The sequence below is a fragment of the Coptis chinensis genome, chromosome 8, assembly GCF_015680905.1.
Source record: "Coptis chinensis isolate HL-2020 chromosome 8, ASM1568090v1, whole genome shotgun sequence".
Taxonomy (NCBI): Eukaryota; Viridiplantae; Streptophyta; class Magnoliopsida; order Ranunculales; family Ranunculaceae; genus Coptis; species Coptis chinensis.
Window position 1 is genome coordinate 53,426,858 of NC_141463.1, and position 25,807 is coordinate 53,452,664.

At 36.0% G+C, this 25,807-nt stretch overlaps 5 protein-coding genes across 5 annotated transcripts; 4 read left to right on the forward strand and 1 right to left on the reverse strand.

Annotated features, from left to right (window-relative positions):
• Window positions 1–1,404: 1,404 nt before the first annotated feature.
• On the reverse strand, window positions 1,405–2,258 carry LOC147481914 (uncharacterized). Its single transcript, XM_086579120.1, has 2 exons — window positions 2,067–2,258; window positions 1,405–1,983 (listed from the first exon to the last, which is right to left on the reverse strand). The coding sequence occupies exons 1-2, from the start codon at window positions 2,256–2,258 to the stop codon at window positions 1,405–1,407; spliced, it is 771 nt and encodes a 256-aa protein (XP_086435246.1).
• A 4,788-nt stretch (window positions 2,259–7,046) lies between these two features.
• LOC147481915 (uncharacterized) lies at window positions 7,047–7,787 on the forward strand. The gene has a single exon (XM_086579121.1). The coding sequence runs from the start codon at window positions 7,047–7,049 to the stop codon at window positions 7,785–7,787; it is 741 nt and encodes a 246-aa protein (XP_086435247.1).
• A 1,264-nt stretch (window positions 7,788–9,051) lies between these two features.
• Window positions 9,052–9,444, forward strand: LOC147481916 (uncharacterized). Its single transcript, XM_086579122.1, has one exon. The coding sequence runs from the start codon at window positions 9,052–9,054 to the stop codon at window positions 9,442–9,444; it is 393 nt and encodes a 130-aa protein (XP_086435248.1).
• Window positions 9,445–9,603: 159 nt separating this feature from the next.
• Window positions 9,604–10,530, forward strand: LOC147481917 (uncharacterized). Its single transcript, XM_086579123.1, has 2 exons — window positions 9,604–10,154; window positions 10,302–10,530. Exons 1-2 carry the CDS (start codon window positions 9,604–9,606, stop codon window positions 10,528–10,530), a joined length of 780 nt encoding a protein of 259 aa, XP_086435249.1.
• A 78-nt stretch (window positions 10,531–10,608) lies between these two features.
• LOC147481918 (uncharacterized) lies at window positions 10,609–11,193 on the forward strand. The gene has a single exon (XM_086579124.1). It carries the CDS (start codon window positions 10,609–10,611, stop codon window positions 11,191–11,193), a length of 585 nt encoding a protein of 194 aa, XP_086435250.1.
• The last annotated feature ends 14,614 nt before the right edge of the window (window positions 11,194–25,807 follow it).

Consider the following 25,807-nt stretch of genomic DNA (forward strand, 5'->3'; position numbering starts at 1 on the left):
TTATATTCATGAATTGTCTATTTTGCCCATAGATAAAGGCTTTAGTTTGTTGGGTCTAAAGGTAATTTGGTAATTGACATGTTAATTTGACTTACGCTTCACCTAAAAACCGAAAACATGGTCCTCCAAAGAATGAAAAACAAATGCATAACACATGCATAACACATGGGTCTCTCCAATGAATGAAAAGTAGAAGTGATATGATAAGTCTGGTCATTTTGCATGCTCCTTGTGTGGCAATACACCCTCACCCCCTTGGTTATTAGAGGGCCCAGATGCTGGAGCACAGGTACAACAGGCGTATACTAGATTTTGTATAAACTAAATTACTACAAAACATCTTGGTAGTTAGAATTTAGAACAAGTGAACTTTTATTTGTTGCTACATTACGCAAGCTTATTTTGCCGTTAGAATTTAGAACAGCTGACATGACAAATTTACAAGTGAATTTTTCTTTGTTGTCGCATTACACAAGCGTATTTTGCATTACGCCCAAGTGATATTATTTATTCACAAATGAAGAAGGGAAAAAAAACATATTATGGGCTATATAAGACTATTAGTTAAACACCTTATTTAAAGCAAAAAATATATTAACAATTTTATTTAGTCTAATTAACCAAACTAGTAGGTACGATTTGTCATCCAACACTTTCAAAATAAGGAAATGTCTGTTATCTAAAATATATATATACTTTTGATTTTCAAAATATTAATTTAACTAGAGAAATTAACAATTTGTCAAACAATTTGATATGCAATTATTTAACCAAAATAAAACCAACTAATAATCACATGTACACACTATTTGATATGAGTTGGAGTTTACCGCCAGCTCACCCTGGAACAAATTCCTGGCTCCGCCCATCTTTGCTACTAGTATCTTCGCTAAGAAGTGGGGCGGAGCGGAGAGTGGAGAGGCCGCGGCGCCGAAGGATGATAGTAAGTGAGGGTGAGCGACCAAAACAAAACCAAGCATACAAAAAAAATATATAATATATATATATATATATATATATATATATATATATATATATATATATATATATATATATATATATTAATGTATTAGAAAAAAAAAATCAAATCTAAACAAGTACTTGTTCATAGTTGTCCTCGGTGGCCTTCTTTTTCGTCATCCTTCTTCATCTTCTGGAAGCGTTGTAAGATCAACTCGGTATCAATGCTATCAAAAACTTCTTTTCCAATGTATGTTAATGTATGTTATTAAACAATCATTCAACCATCCGATTGTGCAGACGATTCTTTATGATATTCATAGCAGAAAATGTCTCTCCACAATGGCAGTAGCAACAGGTAAAATCAGCGCCAACTTAATTAACAAATAAACAAGTGGGTACACAATGTCTTTCTTCGTCTCAACTATTTTTTTTGCTAGGCCGCTAATTCCATTTACTATCACGTCTGGCACATAGTGAAGAAACTTCAGTCAGGAGACTATCCCACCCATCATCTCTCATCATCTGTAAGCGTACCTTTGTTATTTTAACAAGATCCATGACATTGATAATGTCTTGGTCTTCACGTTGCAAAGCCTTTGACAAATCATTGCTAATTCCTAGTATCGCTTTCATCAAATGCAAATTGAAGATAAATTCAAAAGACTGCACTGAATCTAATAATCCGTAAGCCTCACCTATTTGTTCCGAGTTTGAACTATTTTCCGCTACATTATCAAGCACATCAACTACTGAACCATAAGTGGTTATCGTGCCAAGAAGTGTATAATAGTGTGAGCCCCATCGAGTGTCACCAGATCGTTTAAGACTAGTCTCTTGATTCAACCCTTTGCCACTTGAAAATTCTCCGCTTTGTAATGCTGCAACAACTTTAGCCTTCACTGCATCGTGCAACATATCCCGTCGCTTACATGATGCTCCAACATTATTTACCACATTAGAGAGAATACTAAAAAGGTTAGCGATTGACTCATAGTTCTTTGCAACTGTTACAAGGGCTAACTGAAGTTGATGGAAAAAACAATGAACATAAAATGCGGACTTATTCTCCTTCATTACAAGTGTTTTTAGGCCATTCAAATCACCTTAACTTGCATATTGTTGGCCCCATCATACCCTTGTCCACACAGTCTAGATATGCTCAACCTATGCTTAGAGAACAACTCATCGACTGCCTTTTTAAGTGTTAATGCACTAGTTTCCTTAACATGAACAACTCCAAAAAATCTCTCAATCACGCAACCTTTCTTATCGACATAACGCAAAACAGTTGCCATTTACTCCTTAATTGATATATGACGTGCTTCATCAACCAAAATAGCAAACAATGAATTTCCATAATCTTTTAGAATAGCATTTGTAGTTTCCACAATAGTCGAATTCACAATATCTTTTTGGATATCAGGCGATGTCAATTTTCGATTTTTAGAAGCATTATCAAGAACTTTCTTAATGACTTCATTATGATCTTTCATAAACTGTATAAGTTCAAGAAAATTACCTTTATTGATTGACTCATCTGATTCATCATGACCACGAAAAGCTAAACCTTATCTCAAAAGAAACCTACTACAATCAGTTATTGCAGTTAGGTGTATTCGATAATCCCTTCGAGCTTGGTCAGATTGTCTGTGAAGAAATGTCTCGATATGCTGCTCATGATTTAACAAAGTCTGTGCTGCCCTATAAGCAATATTATAAGCATTATTTGGTCCTCCAACGTGCTCTTTTAATTTGGTTTTTCTTTCCCAATTAGTAAACCCCCTGTGAGACAAAACATCCCCACCTCCTTATGCCCCCTTATTAGGTTTAAAGAGATAACAATATAGACAAAACGCGGTATCCTCATGAATACTATATTCCAACCAACTAAACTCCTCATACCACTCTTTCTGAAAGTGCCAGATTCTCTTACCTCTTGTTCTTAGAGGAAAAGCATGATTAGGCTGGCAAGGACCCCTAAGCAAATATGCTCTTCTCACCGAGTCTTGATCATTAGGATGATAATCTAAAATCTTTTTCCTCAGTGCAGGGTCTCCCTGAAGACTAGACAAGTCAGGTTTTTCAGGATTTTCACATTGAACCCGCTTTGATGTGGGTTGTTCAACACCACCATCCTCAGATTCTTGGTGACTTCGCTTTGAGGAGGATCCTACTTCAACACTGGCAACATTATTTGTGTTATTAGGTGCGTGGTTGAGTAGGTTAAGTGTGCAACGACTTTCCTTTGATCAAATACTTTTACATATCTATTTAAATAATTAAAATAAACAATTAATCAACTGAATTGAAATTGCACTAATTAAAATAAACTACCAATGTTATTATGATATTCACAAAATAAAATTAAATAAAAATATGTGGTTTAATGAATTCACAAAAAGAATACAAAAAAAAAATTAAAAAACATGGTTTAGGAATCAACTTAAAATGAAAAGATAAAAAATAAGACAAGAAATTTAATAATATTAGGCTTACCTAGAAAACTTTAGAAATTATGGATAGCTAATTAGAATAATAGAGAGAAAGGTGAAATTGTGGAAAAGTGGGGTATGTGGGGTCGTGGGTTTTGCTTAACTTTTTGATAAAGAGGCAAAGAGTCAAACTATAGTAAGATATTGGGGGGTTTCATTGTTTGTTTGGTTTCGGTGCGTGTGTCAGTGTGTGCCATGCTTTTATTTTTTGTCTTTTATCGGTTATGGGTTTTTAGTTCAAGACTTCGAGGCGAACACTGTTAACACAAGTACTTTAGTACTTTACACTGTTAAGTAGTTGAGTCTTTATTCGGATATGGCTTTTTAGTTTCTGCGAAGAGTAAAACTTTTTTTTGTTTGCCGAAAGTTAAGGATGAGTCAGGGCCTACCCTGGGGCCCCCCTCGCTCCGCCACTGTGGAGAGGGAGAGGGAGAGGGAGGAGTGGAGATTGAGAGTGTGTGGAGAGGGAAAGGGAAAGAGAGAGGGGCGAAGAGGGAGAGGGATGAAGAGAAGAGATGAGATGAGGACAGACAGATAGAAACCAACCAAACACATTTTTGTCCATATACCCCCTTTCTGCCCAGAACGTTCGCTCCGCTCACTTGACTACAAGTATGCAAACCGTGTTACGCATCGGTTTTTTTAAGTCTTGAAACCTGTCCCTCGAGATCGATAGTTAGCATGGTTTTTTTAGATTCTAATTGTAAATGCGGTAATTATAATTATATAGGAGATACTCATCTATTTATTTTTTAAAAATAAAATGGGAGATAATTATATTATTTAAGTGATATTAGAGAGGTTATTTTAAATTATCAATAATAAAATAGGACTTGTTTTAATTTCAATGTGGGAAATGGGGTAATTATTTAATTTAAGTGACATTAGAGAGGTGTTTCTAAATTTTTAATAAAAAAAGACTTTGTTAATAAAAGTGGGGCTTATTCTAAATTTAGTGAGGGAGGTGTTTCTAAATTAAGTAAATAAGGATATCTTAAATTGCCTACTCGATATTGGGAAGGGTATTCCAGAAGCCCCGCTACGCATCGGTTTTTTTAAGCTAGTCTTGAAACACGTCCCTCGAGATCGATAGTTAGCATGGTTTCTTTAGATTCTAATTTTAAATGGTAATTGTAATTATATAGGAGACTTATCTATTTATTTTAAAAAAATAAAATGGGAGATAATTATGTTATTTAAGTGATATTAGGGAGGTTATTTTAAATTATCAATAATAAAATAGGACTTGTTTTAATTTCAATGTGGGAAATGGGGGTAATTATTTAATTTAAGTGACATTAGAGAGGTGTTTCTAAATTTTTAATAAAAAAAAAGACTTTGTTAATAAAAGTGGGGCTTATTCTAAATTTAGTAAGGGTGGTGTTTCTAAATTAAGTAAATAAGGAGATCTTAAATTGCCTACTCGATATTGGGAAGGGTATTCCGGAAGACCTGGGTATCATATAGTGTAGATTATACTATATTACTAGTAAAATGCCACGTGCATGTATTTTGAAAATATAAAAATGTGAGGAGTGAACTTTCGATGAGTGTAATAGAAATAAAAATTAAAAAATCTTTGTTAAATTTTGGTGAATGTATCAATACAACAAGGGAGGGAAGTTTTATGATCCACGGCTTGGATTCCATCCAAAGGTGGGCTGAGTGGTGGTTAGGATTGCATATAACGCCTCGATTACTGTGTTGGAGTTTGATGGTAATTAGCACTACGCCAATGTGGCTAATAGAGATTACTATGCCAGTGTGGCCATGATGGTAATTAACACTACGCCAATCAAACCGTACAATTAACTTCTACACTAGTGTGGCTAATAGAGATACCAAGTAGTGTGGCTAACTAAAATGGGGTCCTTTCTTAGGGCGATTGGTAGCAACATAACTTAAGTTGCTAATGTGATCCGATACACCTCTCCTTTCCTGTTTTAGTTAAAATATAGAGTTTTCCCTCGCTTATCCGAACCAGCCTCCAGCTTCGTTCCTTATCTGGTAAAATCCTTCATTGCTAACAGTGCAAGTTCAGAGAAGGAATTTAAAAGCTTCGTGACTCAGTTCATCCTACTTCATCATGGCCTTATCTAGCAACCCCCCTCGTTCGTCAAATCTACATAGATAAGCTGGAAATCGTCCAAATTCTTGGAGTGTACTATTCAATAGAAACGATGCTCAAGACGCGACTGTAGCGTTTAAATCTTTCACTCCTGTCACTGTTAATAGTGTAGCGCAATTCCCCCAAGAGCTGATCGAACAAGGTATTCAACAGTGGGATGAATATTTGGTGGGGTATTTTCCGGACTCAAGACTGCCGTTCATGATGGTTAAGGAGTTTCTGGAAAAGAAATGGAAGTTAAAGGGTTCATTTGAGATTACCATTGACAAGGAGTTGTTCTATATGAGTTTCACTAGCATCGAAGATCGACAAATGGTACTGGAAGAAGGTCCTGTGTTTATAGCTGGGAAAGTGTTTGTTGTTAAACCTTGGATTGTGGAAGTGGATAATTACAGAAATAAGGTGGCTTCAGCACTGGTCTGGGTCAAGTTGATGGATGTTCCTAAGGAGATGTGGACATTTAATGGGTTGTCATATCTAGCGAGTCTAGTAGGAGGAACACCTATGTTTATGGATGTTGCAATTGCACAATGAAAAAGACTATCATTTGCTCGGTTTTGCATTGAGTTCCCAGTGAATCATGATTACAAGGAGGTCATTACAGTGAAAGTTGGAAATCGAGAGGTTGTTATCCCACTTGAATACCCATGGAAGCCAGTATCTTGTACAAAATGTAACTGATTTGGGCACACAGATGACAAGTGTAATGGAAGAAACGCTAGAGTTTGGAGAAGATGAAACACACAGCAGAATGGCCATGCACAAACAAATGAAGACACTACTGACCAAGAGTGTCCTCATGAAGGTGATATCATTAGGGATCGGCGTAAGAAAAATGAAAATGGAGCAGAGGGAGAGAGTAGTGTGGTGGCTACTACTACTGAGGATGTGAGCTTGACAGGTTGTAATGATAGTAGGGCTTTAGTTCCTTATGTGGGCTTTACTCACACTGAAAATACCCTGAGCGAAGTAACTGAGGGGCCAAATTTGGGCGTGCTAATCCCTTTAACTAGAGCTAACACCAGCATGCAGGGAATCGCAGCAGATGAAATAGTTGAATCCATCCCTGAGTCTAGCAATACTATGAGGTTCATCAATCCAGAGGCTGCTGCACTGGATGTTAGTGGAGGTAGATTTGCCATCCTCCAAAACTCTGTAGAAGATATTGTACAGAGTACTGAGTTGATCATTCATGGTGAAGTCTCTCCACCTGTTGAAGAATCTCAATTTCAGGATGAACAAGTAGTTTATGAAGTAGCAGTGCTAGAAGATGGAATCATTGAAGACGACCTTTCCAAACCAGAAAAGGAACTCTTTAATGACGAGCAGCCACAGCATGCAGCCACACCGGCTATCCTTCCTTTGCAAGTTATAACAAGGTCACAGGCTAAGGACAGCTCCATTAAAAACGGAAAGGGAAAGAACAAGGGCTCGAGTAGGAAAGGAAAACACAAACATTAGTAATGTCGAAGCTTGCTATATGGAATGTGCGGGGACTTAATGACACTAATAAAGCTAGATACATTAATAGTTTTAGAAATGTGAATAAATTGTGCCTCTTTGGTATGTTGGAAACTAAAGTTAAGATTGAGAAGTTTCAGTCCATCAGCAACATTTGTTGCCCTTCATGGGCTTTTGTTAACAATTACATCAGTAGTCCTAGTGGTCGAGTATGGCTATCATGGGATCCGGGCATTATCTCCTTGTTGAAAATTATGGAAACGGATCAGCTTATTCACTGTAAGATTGAGCTGCTACCTACTATGAAATCGTTCTTCTTAACTATGGTTTATGCAAGCAACTCGAGTGCTGACAGACTGAGGTTATGGAGTGATATTTGCTCTATTCATTCTGGAGTTCAGGGTGAGTGGTGTGTTGATGGGGATTTTAACAATGTTTTGTACTCCTTTGAACGTATTGGAGGAGAGGCGGTGCATGCTCGGGAGACAGGCCCCTTTTCTGACTGTCTTGTCCAATCTGAACTGTATGACATCAAAGCTACCGGGGGTTTCTACACTTGGACCAACTTTGCCAGTAAGTGGTCTAAAATTGATAGGTGTTTGGTCAATAGCTCTTGGAGCTCTTCTTTTTCCTTCTCATTTGCTGAATTCTTGCCACCTGGCACTTCTGACCACTCACCTATTATCATTACTATCTTGAATAATGTCTCTGCAAGTCTCCCTTTCAGATTCAGTAATTTTTAGATTCTACATCCTGACTTTTTGGCCACGTTTCTGGCATGTTGGAATGAAGTAGTGTTTGGGTGTCCCATGTACATCCTAACCCAAAACTTGAAGAAGCTGAAGAGTAAGTTTAAAGGATGGGCAAAATTATACTGCTCAGATTTAACTAAGCATACATAAGCAGCAAGGAAAGAGCTCAAGAGCATCCAGAAAGCTCAACAAAGCAATCCCATGGATAGTCTTTTATGCATACAAGAGAAGGAAGCCAGGACCACTCTTTGTCAGCTTATTATTATGGAAGGGGAGGATTTCCGACATAAAACCAAATGTGATTGGATGAAGTACGGGGATAAATGCACTGAATTTTTCCACAAGATGCTTAAAGAGAGAAAAGGCAGGAATCTTATATAGGCAGTTCAAGATCCCACTAGTGTTAGAAGGGAAGGTCATGTGGGAGTATCAGAAGCATTTGTTGACTACTACAAAGGCTTGTTGGGACAGCCAGCTCCTGTTCTATGTGATTCTGCAATCTTTGAGGGTCTCCACTTCCTAAGGGGTGCTTACTACATATGAGGCAGAGCTAATGGTGCAAGATTTTACTGAGGCAGAAATACAGCTAGCTTTGTTTAAAATGGAAGATAACAAGGCCCCAGGGCCTGATGGCTTCAATGCATTTTTCTTCAAAAAGAATTGGCAGCATGTGAAGGAGGAGTTTGTTAAAGTTGTTACATCTGTGTTTGCATTAAAGGCTATTAATAGAGGAGTCAACTCTACCCACATCTACCTCATCCCTAAATGTGCAACTCCCTCAAGAGTAGAAGAGTTCAGGCCTATTGCCTACTGCAATGTCATCTATAAGTGTGTATCAAAACTACTCACTAATCAAATGAAGCCGTATATGCCTGACATCATTTCCATGCAACAATCTGCGTTCATCCCTGACAGATCGATCCAAGACAAACTCTTGCTGGCTCATGAGCTTATCAGAAGCTATAATCGAGCACATATGTTTTAAAGATGCTCCATCAAGATTGATATTACCAAAGCATATGACACAGTCAGTTGGCAGACTATTAAGAAAGTAATGACAAGATTTAGATTCCATGAGAAATTCATTGAGTGGACAAAGATGTGATATTCCACACCATACTATTCTATTATAGTTAATGGTACACCGCAGGGCTACTTTGCTGGATGTAGGGGGCTCAGACAAGGGGACCCTATATCACCCTACTTATTTGTCCTTGTTATGGAGGTACTTGGTGGAATGTTAAATAGTAGTGTTATGGCAAAAGAAATTTCTTACCACTCTAAATGTAAGAAACTAGACATTACACATCTGTGTTTTGCCGATGATGTCTTGGTGTTCTGTAAAGGGGATGATACGACAGTAAGAGCAGTGAAAAAGACTATTGATGATTTCTCTGAGTGCACTGGTCTAAAGCTAAGTAGACAAAAGACTACCCTCCTTGCTAGAAGTATGAGTAATCATGAAGCTCAGGAATTGGCGGATATTATGGAAGTGCAGCTGGTACAGCCTCCTGTAACGTATTTAGGATTGCCACTCACTGCAGCAAGAATGGGGATTAAAGAATGTCTGCCTCTAACAGAAATGGTTACCAAGAAGATATATAATTGGAAGAATAAATCTCTCACTCATGCGGGAGGCTACAATTGATTCAATCAGTTTTATCCTCTCTTCATGTTTACTGGGCTCGAACGTTTATCTTACCCAAAAAAAACTTTGAGGGATATTGCTAAGATTTGTAATCAATTCCTATGGGCAGGACCAGACATGACACCGAAGATACACCATGTTAGCCACTCTCTCATTAGAATGGATAAAGAACAGGGAGGATTAGGAATTGTGGACCCCATCATGTGGAATAAGGCTGCCTACTGTGGCCTTGTGTTCAAGATTGCCAGCTACGAGGACTCTTTATCGGTCAAATGGACAGTTGAACATCATGTCAGGAAGCAACACTTCTGGATGATGGAAATCCAAGCTAATTGTTCTTGGGTTTGGAAGACTATCTTAAAGAATCACAAAGCTACGCAGAAGCTTGTTCGGCACCAGATAGCGAGAGGCGAGCAAACATATATATGGCATTACCCTTGGTGCCATGACACTCTTATAAAATGGACTGAAGCAATACAACTGCTACAGGTCCCTCACACTGCCTTGGTCAGTGAACTCATTTTTGACGGTAGATGGAACCACCTTGTCTCTAGTCTGCCAGATAGTGCTCTAAAAAAGAAGATAGAAGGCACTGAAATCAACCATATGCTTCAGCAGGACCAAGTCATCTGGACACCGACTACTGTAGGCAGATTCACGGTCAAATCAGCGTACATGGAGCTAAAGCAGCTCAGACCAAGAGTTAAATGGTATCGAGTGGTTTGGGGTAAGTTGGTTATACCAAAACACTATTTTACTGGTTGGCAGCTGTTTGCAAATTGCTAACCCACTCAAGATCGACTGGTTAAGAGGAATATTATTCAGCACTCGCTATGTTGTTTCTGCAATGCTTCTAGGGAGCATTCCAAACACCTCTTCTTTGATTGCCCATATACAAAAGATGTTTGGTCGAGGGTGAAAGGATGGCTGGGATTGAACACTCAGGTGAAAGCATCAACTGCCGAGTGGTATAGCCTCCTAAGGATATGTCGAAATGCCTCTATCGAATCTGAAATTACTAGAGCAGTAACCTCTGCCACTATATACGCCATATGGATTGAGAGGAATTTGAGGAGGTTCCAATAGAAAAGACACTTTGAGGCCCAAGTATGTGCGAAAATCAAGAAGGAGATAAAGACATATCTTCAAACTATGCTGACAGAAATGCCTAAAACAGTGGCTTCCAAAGTTCTACTTGGCAGGATTGGAATTCAAGCTCAATTCACTTCACGCGCTCCAATCTGGTGCAAATGGTCTAAGCCACAGCCAGGTGAATTAATAGTCAACACTGATGGGTCTGTATCAGAATATTCTAATGGATTTGGCGGAGCTATCATAGATGAGTTTGGTGCCGTTAAGCTTGCTTTTACAGGGAGTTCGACTAAAAGATTGGTAATCACCCAAGAGTTGTTAGCAGTTGAGGCTGGAATGAAGGGAGCACTTCAAATAGGAGCGAGACAAATTAGTGTATGCTCTGACTCTACGGGTGCAGTAGGAGCTATAACTAGTACAGAGGAGCCGCCTTGGTACTGCCTTAACTTAGTGGCTGCTATCGATTGTTTGAAACAACAGTTTGAATGGGTAGGCTTCAAGCATGTGTTCAGGGAAGCAAATCGAGTCGCCGACTACTTCTCTAAGCTGAGCAAGGAACATGAGGATTCTCTTTTGTATTTCCTGCCTCCTATAGACTATGCACTATCAGATATTGTAAAGGAGGATGCACATGGGAAACTGTACTTGAGAACATGATTTACATTAATATAGGTCGAGGTCGGCCTAACCTCTAGCTTCTTCAAAAAAAAAAACACTTCCCATTAATTTAGCAAATCAATTAATAGTCATTAAGACTTTTATTTATTAAATCAAAAAATAATAATAGTTAAAAATTTCTATTAATTAAGCAGATCAATAAATAATGGTTTAATTGGTAATTAAAACTTTTCATTAATTTATTAAATCAATAAATAATGATAGTTAAATTTTCTATTAATTTAGCAAATCAATAAATAATGGTTTAATTAGGTAATTAAAAAAGGGTGGTGATACTGGCACCCACCTTATTATGAACTGCACCCATTTTATAACTAAACCCACTCTTTAAAACATCATGCACCCACCTACTCAATAAACCCACTGAAGACTTCACGTTTCTCTTTCTTTGTGATGGTAATCCTAAAATTGGGAGTTAATTATTATTTTTTTCACTAATCTAAATGGGAGTTAATTACATATATTATAAAGCAAAAGTTCTTTGATTCATTTAATTTAATCACTTTTAAGAATTACTTTCAATTGATTCCATGCAAAATTGTAAGTTTAGGCATGTAAAATTGATGGGTCATTAGAGAAAAACAAATGAGCATTGAGCATTAATATTTGAAAGAAATAAATTATTAACACGTGATATCAATAAATTGATTATCTTCATTAACTTATTACGCAATCTACTGACAATGTAATTTGATTTGCGTATGAGAGAAACCTATATCTTTTTATTCATCACTTAATACAATTTGACATTTCATATTCTCAAACTTGAGAATCTCATACCTCATTTAAATAGGTACTCGCTATGGGCACCATCCATTTTTTGTTTGGCAGACTCCAAAAAAAAAAAAAAAAAAAAAAATTATTATTACAAATTTGCCATTGCCTAAAAAACATATTTTGTGTTGGGCACCCCCAACTAGATGAAGAGTAACTTGTTACAACCTCCCATTGCCCTTACCTTCAAGGATCTACAGTAAGAGAACCTTCCTTTATTATAACAATGTGTAAGCTATAAATCCCTTTGATCTCTATGAATAAAAGATAACTGACATTCATCTTCAGAAATTTGTCATGGTATCGACTAATCCGTATACTGTATACTATTTGCACCATTCTGACAATCCAGAAGAAATACTAATTTATGAACTTGTTAATGGCGCCGATAACTACCCTACTTGGAGTTATGCCATGACGGATAACTCTTAGCGCAAAGAACAAACTTGGGTTCATTGATGGAACAATCAAAGCACCGGCCTGCTTCTACCTCTATAGATTTATCATCTTGGTAGTGTTGTAACCACATGGTTCTTTCTTGGTTACTCAATTCGGTGACACGCGACATTGCCGATAGTGTGATCTATGCTGCCACTGCCCATGAAGTTTGGACCAATCTGCCAGACCAATACTCGATCTCAAGGTAATGGACCACGCCTTTTCCAAATCTGTGATTCAATTGCTTCACTTTCGCAAGGACAAATGTTAGTTGCAGCATACTTTACCAAGCTCAAGAGTTACTGGGATGAACTTTCATCCTATGTTCCATTACCCACATGCATATGTGGTGCAATGAAGACATGGTCTGATCAGCAACAATAAGAGAAGCTTTTCAAATTCTTACTGGGATTGACAGATTTTACTGATGGAGCCTTTGCCTTCTGTGACTAAAGCTTATGCATTAGTTCTTCAGGAAGAGAGACAACGTGATGCTGCCAGTACAACAACAATTGCCACAGAATCTGCTGCCTTCTTCACTAATTCTAGCAATCGTTCCCATTTTTTACTCAAGATAAATATTCTTTTACTCGAGATAAACGTGACAAATCTGGAACCGCACACTCGACAGAGCGACCACATTTAATTTGTGATCACTGTAGAAAGCTCGGACACGTGAAGGCTCGTTGCTATGCACTTCATGGGTATCCTCCTGGTCATCTCCTTCACAAAGGTAATCAAAGCAATGATCAAACTCGTCACTCAACAATGGTGAATAAAGATGGAAATGCACCAAGACAGAGCACTTATTGGATATGGGCAGTATATTTTACCCATTATAGGAATTGACGCCTCTGTCATGTGTTGGTTCATCTTGTTAATCAAATCGGGAGTCAAGAATCTTCTATAGCTAGGTATATTCACTACTGCAGAAAAGTGCGTAGATAGCATAGGAAAAATGCTATGAATTTTACTTCATAGCATTTGCAAAACGCTATATATGGCCATGCTATGCTTTTTAAGATAGCGTTTGTATCTAAAACGCTATCAAATTAATAGCGTTTTGTCTGAAACTGCTATCAAAATGATAGCATTTTTATAGCATTTGTTAAAAATGTAATAGATTTCATAGCGTTTCTACCTCAAAACGATAGCATTTATTTCATGCTATTAAACTTCTATAGTGTTAGGAAAATGCTATTGTTTTTATTAATATAAAATCAGAAAATTCAAATGCATATTAAAATTATTAAATTAGTGAATGAATTAGGAATTGGATCCAGATGGATTTGAACCATCAACCTCTCAATTATTGAACGCTTTTCCATTTCGAGCTTATGGATCCATTGTATTTTAGCCCCCTAATTTGCCATTTTACATAGTTCACCTATAATGATAGGGAATTACTTAATTACAATATCTCCACACTATACACATAATACATAAATACAAACACGGTTAATCCATGAAAACTACTTATACAACATGCAAGATCTTTATCCAACATGCAAGATCTGTACTATGCAAAATTTTCATGCTTATTCTAATTCAATGGAATGTTATAATTTAAAAAAAAAAACATAATAGAATAGGCAATAGGTCTACACTAACCTCAATAGAGATTTAAAATAACAAAGAGATCATATAGGAACACCAAACGCGAAAGGATAGTGCTAGCTTTAGCAAGTGCAATGCCTATTTTTAGCATAGCGTGTTTTACAAATGCAATTAAATAAAAACTATCTACAGCCATTTTTGTAGCAGTGATTATTCTAGAGGATATGACTTGCAAATAGCTAATCAAATAAGCCCTTCAATATAGTCCAAAGCTTGCTGGACATTATCTTCCATAAGGCAAACCTAAATCATAAAAAAACACATTTAGTACTGCACACCAACCCTTTCAGTCATAGTATAATATAAACTGGCCAAGAGTTGATAGGAGAGCTCAGTTAGGAAGTGTTCTTGACTATCCCTTACCACCAACAATCATTTTCAAACAAACTAACCAGTTGAGGTCAACAATATATATGAAAAGGTATACCTGAGTCCTTGTGAAACATCATCATCAGAAAATTATGTAGAACCGCCAACCGCTTATTCTTATCCTTTCTCAGCCCCCTTCGTTCACAAATTCCGCAGAAAACCAGTGCTAAAAGCGAGATCAAATAGTAAATTTCTCCCTGAAATATAGCATATATAAGTGGCGGGTCATTCTTGTTGGGAAATAACACTGGATCATTGGGAAGAACAATAACCTCATTGGAACTTGAAGGATGCTATTTGAACTAGATATAACAAGCATCATGGAGACAATTGTGCTTTTAATCTAAAGCAAACTACAGAGTCTATAAAAGACTAATATCCAAGCCACTAGGAGGACTACATGTGGCGGTTAGCATTCGGGGTATGAACTCCATGTTCGAAAAACTTGCTTTTACGCCAATATTAAAAAAAAAAAATAGAACAATATTAGCAATCGAGAAAATTTCTCCAACTCATGCAAGCATTCACAGTAAAACTCTCCCAATACAAGCATTTCCATGAAGTACTAGATATTTCAAATTTATGCTTAAAGTGATACTCAACACTAATGAGATATTAGCACTAGAGGCTAGGAAATGGAATGGATAGCAACTTATAGTGAGTCCTTAATGACCGGGCATCAGACGCTTCCACATTTAACCTTTTAGCTGCTTAAAGCAATCTTGAACAGACAAATCACACAAAATTAGATCTTTTGTAGTGCATCTCACATTTCTATAAGAAAACGAACCTAGCTCATATATTAAAAATTAGAACTATTTTGTAGTGCATATCGCATTTCTGGAAATGGATTCCCCATAGTCACTTCATCACCACCAATGATGACGGAGAAAGATTATTTACTTTATTGTAGTAGTGGGTACCTCAAACACAAACTAGTCCAAAGATATTCCTGAAAATAAGAAACATTAACAAGTGTTGCACCTAGAGAGGACAAACCCACGTCTAGTTTGCCTTAATATGAATTCCCATTTCAGCTCCCCTTTAACACTTGTCTAGCAAGAGAGGGGAAAAGGACCCAAAAAATAAAATAAAATTGAAGGTTGTGTTCAACTATTCCCATAGATTTGTACTCATTTTTCTTATTAAGTTCCTCCATAATTTGAGGATAGTTTCAAGATGCTACGTGGAGGAGGGGCTGTAAATTAAAGGCAGACCACAAAGCATAACAAAAGATGTGTCTCGTACTTACGAATTACTAAAATCAGTAAGCCTAAAAGTTTTTATACGTACACCTAATTATTATGTGCTTAGTTTGGGAATAAGTGAACTATGTTCCTCAGAATAAACTGACAACTTGTTTTTTACACTTGTAACCGTGCTCTCAAGAAGCACAATATACCTCAAGTGTGTTAGAATTCAATAGTTCATACTATCGATTAAATGGCTTGCCACATTCCCAAACACCTAAAAGTATCGAATATCAAAGAAAGTATACCTTTGCAGACACTTCTATGAACTTTATACAAAATGCTTAGTGGCAGGTGGAAAAACAAACAAGTTGTTGTTCATATACCCTTATCTTTGGAGGCTCAAGCGGAGGTTCGTTTACTTATATTTTCTCATATGGATATCTTGTCTCCAACTGTTGGAGATCCCATTTCCGTACCAACTCAAGATGTGCTTATGTGATTCTATGTATTAATGGTCGGTAATCGTCGAGGTATTTTTGCAAATAGCTATAAATGTATAATCCATGGAATCACAGAAAATATCAAAATGAAAAAAATTGATGATAATAAGGCTTAAATCATAAACTGGGTAGTATCAATAATTCATACCACTAAGCATCAAATGAAAAAACTAATGCATGAACCTCAGTACAAAGCAACCTATGAATAACTGAACTAAAATCAATTGTATGTTAATTAAATGCTCAAAAATTAACCAAATATATAAATTAGGAGCTACCCATTTCATAAAACAATACTAAACTCAAAACATAAGATAATTTACCCGACCTATAGAGAAAAGAGAGAGCCCCAAGTTGACACAAGACTCTGCACTCACTACTTCAGCTCCCATTTTCTTCTACAACAAAACTACATCCAAGTCTCATACATATCAAACATAAGAGTTTTTCAACAACTAAAAATAAGGGCATCAAAACAATGTGAACTTTGGGATTGATTCATGAATGTTTGGACAAAAATAATAAATGGAGTTGATAGGTGACACTAACGTGCGTACTGCCCAACCTTCAGTAAGGACTGGTTAGATGTTAGTTGAAGCAATTTTTTGTAGGTCTTAAGAGAGATGAATACCGTAGAAATTCTAATAAGTATAAGTAAACTAAGGACTGAAATTAAAGAGATGGAGACATTACCCTAACTGATCTAAAAGAAACCAAACACCAATCAAATGTCAAAACAAGTTTATGATGAATAGATAACTGTTTTCCACACCAACAAAGAGAGGAGCAAATCCCCAATTAAAAAAAAATGATAAAAATAAATCTTCAATAGAAAAGTTGGTTCAAATCAACAAAAAAACAAACCTTTGACCGATACTTCCTTCAGAGGGTTCATATTCTTTCATACTTTGCTTCGTTGTTTGCAGACTTATTAGCCCAAACACTTTCTTATCTAATTCCAAATCCCTCCACTTTGATGGGTTCACACGATTTTAAACTCCAATTTCCAAACTTTTGATTCATAATCTATCTACAAAAATAAAACCACAAAAATTGAATAATTGGAAGTGGAATACCTATCGACTATAAGAGGCAACATGTTTTATTTTAGATCTTGTTTTATGTGTTTCACATGTTAACACTATATACCTCACTCACACGTGTTAGCACCAAAACTCACACATGTTAACTTACTTGGTACCCCATTATTGCATACATGTCTAAAAATGCAATTAAACGTGGTGGAAACAATTGTGGGGAGAACTGAAGCGCTATGTCAAAAAAATTAATAGCATTTTTTTACAAAAGCAATCAAATAAAAGCTATCTATTGTCTTTTTTCTAGTAGCGATTTAGCTGAGTATTGCAATTCTCATGGAGCATCTAGGTAAAATGCCATGAAGTAACTTCACTTCAACATGATGTTTCATGCAAGATAGGCAGTAGCGGTGCAAGCTACCATCAACGACAAACATTTGATCTGCATCAATTTCTCCTAAACAAATGTTGGAAGTCTCCTTCAACTTTCTAGCATGACTAGATTCAGCAGACCTGGTGATTTGAGAATCTATATATTGTACCTTGTGCCAGTTGAAATGCAAGCTTAACATCCTTCCTTGCCACATGGAACGTACGAGATCGGTCAAATTTTCTCTGAAGCAATACCTGATCAACTACAGTTCCAATCCTTTGTTGTTGTACAAGCCACCTCTGTGTAATCTGTTCAGAAGCAAGAGAAGAAGACCTGCTTTCATCGGTTTTTCTGGTTTCATTTGAAAATAGGCTTTGGATGTGGTGTATCGAACTCTATGTTGTGCCCAACATAATTACAGACCCCAAGTTTGGGCCGAGTTGGGCCGGAGTCTGCCCAACACAATTTGGGGTTTGTCAATAGTATGACCCTTTAAATAAGCTCATCTAACTATGAGAATAACATAAACTCAAATGAAATTATGAAGAGAAAAATGTTAAGGAAAAAAGAAGTTTAACACGAAACCCTTATTTTTTATTACATATATACATGTAAAGAAGAAAGAACATTTTTTGTTTGAAGTGGGTGTAGTCCCATTGGAATGACATTTTGGTGTTTGGGGTGCTATATGGCCCTTTAGGAGCCCATATAGCATCCCATTGGACTTGCTCTTATGTGTTTTTTTGTAAAATACTTCCATTTTGATTTATAATAATAATTAATATTGAATTGAAACATGTATTTATTCATTTTATTTTGTAATTAGATAATTTGTTAAATTTTTTGTTAAATAAGTCTGAATTGGTCTGACCCAGTCGAAACAATGGTTGAACCATTTCAACAAAAAATCAGCCGATTCCGGTTCGGTTTTCACAACATCGCGACCACTTTTCTCACCGTCTCATCAGTTTATCCATTTAAAGCCTTCCTCATTTCTTCACTCTCTCTTATTCTTTTTCTATCTTCTAATTTGTACCTTTTTTTTTCTCATCTGAAATGTTTCGAAGTATTTTTTCTCATTTAAGTAGTGAACTTGAAAAGAAACCGACTTTGCCGCAAGTATTGACTTATGGAGCGAATCCACTGGTTTCTCTAAAAGGTTTTAAGTTTCCTACTAGACTGGGAGTGGGAAGAGTTCGAAAGAAGTGTGTTGTTAAGGTGAACCATTTTCTTCTTTAGTTGAAACACAAGGGCGGCTCAAGATAATCTGGGGCCCTAAGCAAAGTTCGAATAGGGGACCTTCTATGATTAATATATACTAATAAAAATTGTTACATCTTTTTTATTTTTTTTTCTAACAACATTTTATTGATTTGTTTACGTTATTTCATATGATCCCAGTTTTTTCTTTTTTTCTTTCTTGAATAGTCTTCGCACAAACTTGAAACTTCAATTGATTTATTTAACAAAGAATTGCAAATAAAGAGAGAGAGAGAATGTAGAATAATTCTACACCAAATAAAACAAATATGGAAAGAAAGAGAGATTATAGGAAAAAACCATAGAAGGCAAAAAAAGTAATATAGATAAGATTGAATTGTTGGCATTATACCTGATTATTTGTTATGGGGTGATGAAGAATTTTAATTAGTTATGAAGGTGTGCTACTTTTTGTTGGAAAAGGAGGGAACCGAAAGAATTTAAGTGTTTAACACTACTTTAACAAATAAAAATTGTTACATCTTTTTTATTTTTTTTTCACAATATCTTATTGATTTGTTTACATTATTTCATATGATCCCAGCTTTTTCTTTTTTCTTTCTTGAATAGCACAAACTTGAAACTTCAATAGATTCATTAAACAAAGAATTGCAAATAGAGAGAGAGAGAATGCAAAATAATTTTACACCAAATAAAACAAATATAGAAAGAAAGAGAGATTATAGGGAAAAACCATAGAAAGCAAAAAAATGATATAGGTAAGATTGAATTGTTGGTGTTATACTTGATTATTTGTTATGGGGTGATGAAGAACTTTTATTAGTTATGGAGGTGTGCTATTTTTTATTGGAGAAGGCGAGGGAACCGAAGGAGTTTAAGTGTTTAACACTACTTTAACAAATAAAAATTGTTACATCTTTTTTTATTTTTTTTCTCACAACATGTTATTGATTTGTTTACGTTATTTCATATGATCCCAACTTTTTCTTTTTTCTTTCTTGAATAGTCTTCGCACAAACTTGAAACTTCAATAGATTTATTTAACAAAGAACTGTGGAGAGAGAGAGAGAGAGAGAGAGAGAGAGAGAGAGAGAGAGAGAGAGAGAGAGAGAGAGAGAGAGAGAGAGTGCAGAATAATTCTACACCAAATAAAACAAATATAGAAAGAGAGAGAGCGAGATTATAGGAAAAAAACATATAGAAGGCAAAAAAAATGATATAGGTAAGATTGAATTGTTGGCGTTATATTTGATTATTTGTTATGGGGTGATGAAAAACTTTAATTAGTTATGGAGGTGTGCTATTTTATGTTGGAGAAGTCGAGAGAACTGAAGGAGTTTAAGTGTTTAACACTACTTTAACGTGATTTTCTAGTTTCCAACTTGCTAATGTAAAAACGTTTATCCAACGGTTAAAAATAAATGAAAAGTAATAGTGGGTTTTGGTTTTAATTTTTTTCTTTATTTCCCCACTAATAAAGCAATAGTGGGCAATTGTGGATTATATGGGGCTTTGGCTGTGGGGCCTTAAGCAGAGGCCTACTTTGCTATATGGTTGAGCCGGCCCTGTTGAAATAGAATAACTTTTATCATTACGATGTATGTATGGTTTACTTGTTTTTGTGTTTATGTGGTTTCGATGTTGTTGATCTTGTGTTTTAGGGTGGTTTGTGGTAGTTATGTTTGAATCGGTTTGTTTTATGTGAGTGTTATTGATGTTTATATGGAGATGAGTTAGGTTATATATGCTATTCACCTTGTTGATCTTCGTAACTGATTCATGCCGATTCTGAGTTTTCTTTGTGTTTCTAGCCTTCTTTTTCTCTTTGTAAGACTAGAAAACAAGTATGAAACTTTTTTTTTACTATAATACGAAAATTTATGTTGAAGTTTTGTGTTTTAGAACCATGATGTTTATGTTCTTTGTTACCCTTCTTTCTACTTTGTTATTCTTTTTCATTTTCTCTTGAAACCATTTTTAAGAGTACGAGTTTTTGTTTTGGCTTTTGGGTTCGTTTTGTTTTTACCATAAATAGAGAATTTTGTCCGTTTGGTGACGAGTTTACCCTTCTTTTTCTTTATGACTTGTTACTATTTTTTTTGAACAAGTTTTTTGGTTGGGGACTTTTTAGGGTTTTAGAGCTTCTAGAGTACGCATGCCGCACTACAGATATGGTGTGCAGCCTTCTGAGCCACATGTAGTGCGAGGGTAAAATCGAAACAATTAGTGAACAAGTTGCCAAACAAGTTAATGAAAAATTCAAAAAATAAAAAACACAAAATTTCCATAGTTTTGTTTAGTGTTCTTACATTCTCAAATCCCTAATTCCAATCATCGAGTGTTATTGGCTCGTCAACCCATCGTCTGCTCGCAAAAGGCACTCTCTCTCTCCCTCTATCTCTTTTTAACCCAAATTCTTCATGAATCAGTTGGTTTTTTTTTTTTTGTTTTGTTTTGTGGCAATTAGTTAAATTTACTATTTTACTCGATTTCTTTTAGAAACTATGACTTTGATTGGGGATTGTTTGGTTTAAGATTTCATTTTGGTTTAAGCATTAATTGGTTGATGGGATTGGGGGTTTGTTTCTGTTATGTGTGCATAATCTAGGATCATGGGTCTATGGTCTTGTTTAGTCAGTTGGTTAGTTTCCTTCATTTTAGGCATTATCTCGTAAGTAGGTTAGTGGTTAGTTATTAAGTAGCTAGTGCTATACATTGTAGTGTATCTCATCTATTGGGAGGAGAGAAGAATATTATTATAGTTTGCACTTGTGTGTGGATTAGGAGGTCAAAGGCTCCTCAATAAGCCTTAATGTTATGTGTTTTTGATACAATCACTTCAAGATTGTATCAAATGGTATCGGAGCAGTTCCATTCTTGGGTTGTCGTTACCCAATTTATCCCTTCCCATCTACCATACGATCTTTAGAGCGTGGGCAAATAAAGAAAAATGATATGCAGTCAAAAAGATTTCACTGAAATGAAAGATATCCTGGCAAGCTTGAAGAAAAGTATTGAAGGTTACTGTGCTGAATCAATCAAGACAATCAATCAATTTCAGAAGTGACGAACGTGGTACTTAACGGATTTCTTCGAAGAAAAGGCAAAGCTAAATCCTCCCAAGTTTTAGAATTCCATAACGTAGTATCTCAACAATTTCTCTTTGATCTTTGATGAAACGGTTGTAAACACAACACCTTTGAACATCCTTTATGTTGATCTGGTGTGGGTGTACTTTGATAAGCAATATGAACTATGGAACTATTGGTTGTGTGACATGGGGCTGAACTGCTTGCCGTTTGGCTATATTGATCCTACGTAGGTGGGTATTACAAAAGAAACAATTTGTGCACTAAGAAGAAACATTGTGAGCATGTACAATGGTTCACCCGGTACAATTTGGTAGGGAGTCTCCTGTCCCTTCCATAAATTAATCTTGTAGTGTCATTCCCCACCAATCTATTTGTTGTTGCCATACTTTGCCAAGATGATGAAACATCTTGTCGCTACTTGTGGGATCGAGGAAGAAGAATTGTGTTTTCAACCTTGAGGACAAGGTTGTTTTTCCAAATGGGGTGGAGTTGTTATGTGTGCATAATCTAGGATCATGGGTCTATGGTCTTGTTTAGTCAGTTGGTTAGTTTCCTTCATTTTAAGCATTATCTCGTAAGTAGGTTAGTGGTTAGTTATTAAGTAGCTAGTGCTATAAATTGTAGTGTATCTCATCCATTGGGAGGAGAGAAAAATATTATTGCAGTTTGCACTTGTGTGTGGATTAGGAGGTCAAATGCTCCTCAATAAGCTTTAATGTTATGTGTTTTTGATACTATCACTTCAAGATTGTATCAGTTTCCAGTGGATATTTTATGGTAGATGTTGGTTTGTGCGTTGATATAGAAGCCCTATATATTTGATTGATTGTTGGCCTTTGGTTTTAATAATTGTTGTTTATTTCTTTTTTGGTTAATATTACTCATCATAGTTTATTGTTTTTCCAAAATCTAGAAGCTCTATTGATCTATATTGTTTTCATCGAGAAAAGTAGAAAGGATTAAAAGTTACGTATAACTTTTTTTTTTTTTTTTTTTGTTATAGTATAAATGGATCTGGACACACATTGAGAAGAAAACAGTATCAATCAAGGTACATGGGTTATTGGACTGCTTGTATGCATAGGTTAAGGCACTAATTATGAGTGGATATAGAAAGAAATGTTTAGGTTTATGGGATGTCAATTGGAAACCTGTGTGCATGCTACATTTTTACTTTCCTCTTGGCCAATGGTAGACGCCTAGACGAAGAAGGATGGAGTTGTGGGATGACATTTCTGATAGAGAAACAATGTTCTCAGATGATTTGTAATTGAAATTAGGAATGTAATGCATGTTAGTAATTGAAATTATCTCGGCAATGTTTGAATTAGCAAACTAACTTTGTACTAAAGGTTGAGTTGTTACGCCTTGTTTTTTCAATTACTTTTATATTATTAGCAAACTAATAATATATGCATGTTTAGTAATAATTTTTGTTCGTTCTTTCTCGGTTCATACTTTTATCCATCCTTCTTGTCATATTAGTTGATTTTACTTATCCTTAAATAATTTTGTTTGTTTTGTCTCAGTTCATAATTTTTTTCATGATTGTTGTCATATTAGTTGATTACGTGTACAGTGGTTGGTTTGGTCTTGTAAATACATATGAAGGTTGTTTGTCATTGTTAATTTGTTTCTATATCAGCTAGCATAAACATCTTCGATAAGGTTGGTCACGATCTCTTTGTGCCATTTGTTTAATAAAGTTTGTTTTTTTTTTCCTTCAATTTTTCCACTACTACTTTCCTTTACCCACAACACCAACGTACACTTCTGGTTGTTTGCTCTTCCGCTCTCAGGTGTTAATTTCAATAAATGATTTTGATATTTGTGAGTTAGATTTATTTATTTAATTTTACTAGGGTTTGATTTTTTTGTAAGTCAGAAAAGGATGGCCGAGGAAAACATAATCCTCCCCCCCCCAATTTTTAAGATATTATTGTCCTCTTGATGCATCATGTTTACACGTATCAAGAAGCAAGGACAATCCAGGTCGGCAGTACTACAACTACCCCAATTGGGTGAGCCATTTTTGTTTATTGTTACTAATTTGAGTTATTGAGGAATTATATATTGGATTATAACTGGTGATTTTAACATGTAATTTGGGTTATTTTAGAAGCCTAGGATGCTTAAATCTTTAAATAAATCCCAAAAATCAAGTTGTGATTTTTTCCTATGGGCCAACAAAAGCCATGTTATGTCCATGTGGAGGTGGTCTTTGTAAGGTATTTGGTGTGACTGGGAATGGAAAAAACAAAAAACATCGATATTGTATTTGCCTGAGATCAGTTGTGTATGACAGAATTGTAAGGAATAAATTGTGTATCATTTTATTTTTATTTCTTATTAAACATGTTTATCTAATTGGGTTGTAAACTTCCAACATTTAACTACATGATCAATCAAAAGGTTGTGGGTTTGTCTATTGGGTTGATAGTAAAACACCAATCTCAGAACAAGGTTCTATTTCTACTTCTGAAAGATGTGAACAAGGGTCTAATTCTGCATCTGGAAGGCGTCTACGTATTTGTGAAGCGATCGATTGTACGGTACAGAACACCTTGGTTGTTGAACTTTGTGTTGCACAGGAAAGTGCTAGTGCATGCCACGACCTGTTACTGCAACTTCGTGATTTAGAATTGGACAAGTAATTAACTATTTCTTGCTTAATGTAATTAACTATATGTATTTGGTGAAATTTTTGTCATTGGATGACAATGACTTGTTGGAATTGTATGTCTTCGGATTACTGAATTGTTGGAATTATTTGTCTTTGGAATGCCATGACTTGTTGGAATTATGTCTTTGAATTACCATGTCTCTGGATTTGTATGACAAGAAGCCTAGTTTAGAGGCAGCTACCCAAGTAGATACATTGATCTTTCTCACATGTTGCAGACAACGAATGACAGGTTTGTATGAAACATTGTATGTATCATCCTTACTTCGGCAGACCAAAACTTCCAGTAACAATGGTGCGAACCAACTAATAACGGTGTTCAACAGAATGCTATATATTATGTATCATCCTGACATACTTCCACTCAGGCATCCTTATATAGTTGCATATAGGGGTGGAAATAGGGCGGGTTGGGTCAGGTTGAGGCCTAACCCGAGTTTCAAAAGCTTCAACCTGAGCTCGGGGCCAAGCCCTAGTCGGTCCTTAAATTTTCAGCTCAAGCCCAACTCGGGTTGGGTTGGGTTTCTCGGGTTTCAATGTTAAATAATGAATAACTCAACGTCTTTTCATTGTTAAATAAATAAATTAAGAGGTAAATAACACCGAAATTGCAATATTCTAACTAAATCAAAGGTATTTGATTATTTGAAAGGGAAACTAACCCGATTGATTCAATTATTCTCTCTTAAATTGATATTATGAACCTTATTTTTGACAAGAATAAATCCTTATAAGGAAACAATATAACAATCTATCTAATAAAAAGCAATGGTGTAGAGCCCACAGAGACTCTATCCAATGGTTGTCATTGTCTTTTCTAAGTTGTGACATGGCAGATCCAAGTGTTTGGAGAGTTTGTGTAATTTTGTTAAGTGTAATCAATACTATGGGATCTATCCAAAAGTCAACAATTGCAGCTGGACTTATAAATTGTTGGGCTAGCCCATAAACTGTTAGCGCCTCCAATTGATTTGGGCTTATAGATAATGGGTAATTGGGATGGCCTTGCGGCTGTATTTATAAATTGAGTTGTTTCGCTGGTCTTGTGCCGAATATTTTACGCCTAAGATGCGTGTACGCCTTGCGACGAAGGCGCGATGAGTTGTCGGGGTAATATCGCAGGCGCGTCGAGGTCTCGCGGGCCGTAGGCACGGGCATACCCTATAACAAAATAAAAGGAATGAAATATATACATACATATATGCACACGGGCTCGAGTTTTTCAGTAATTTTATATTCTAACCCGAACCCAACCTGAAATTGAGTTGGGCTTTGAGTTTACAAGGCCAAGCCCAG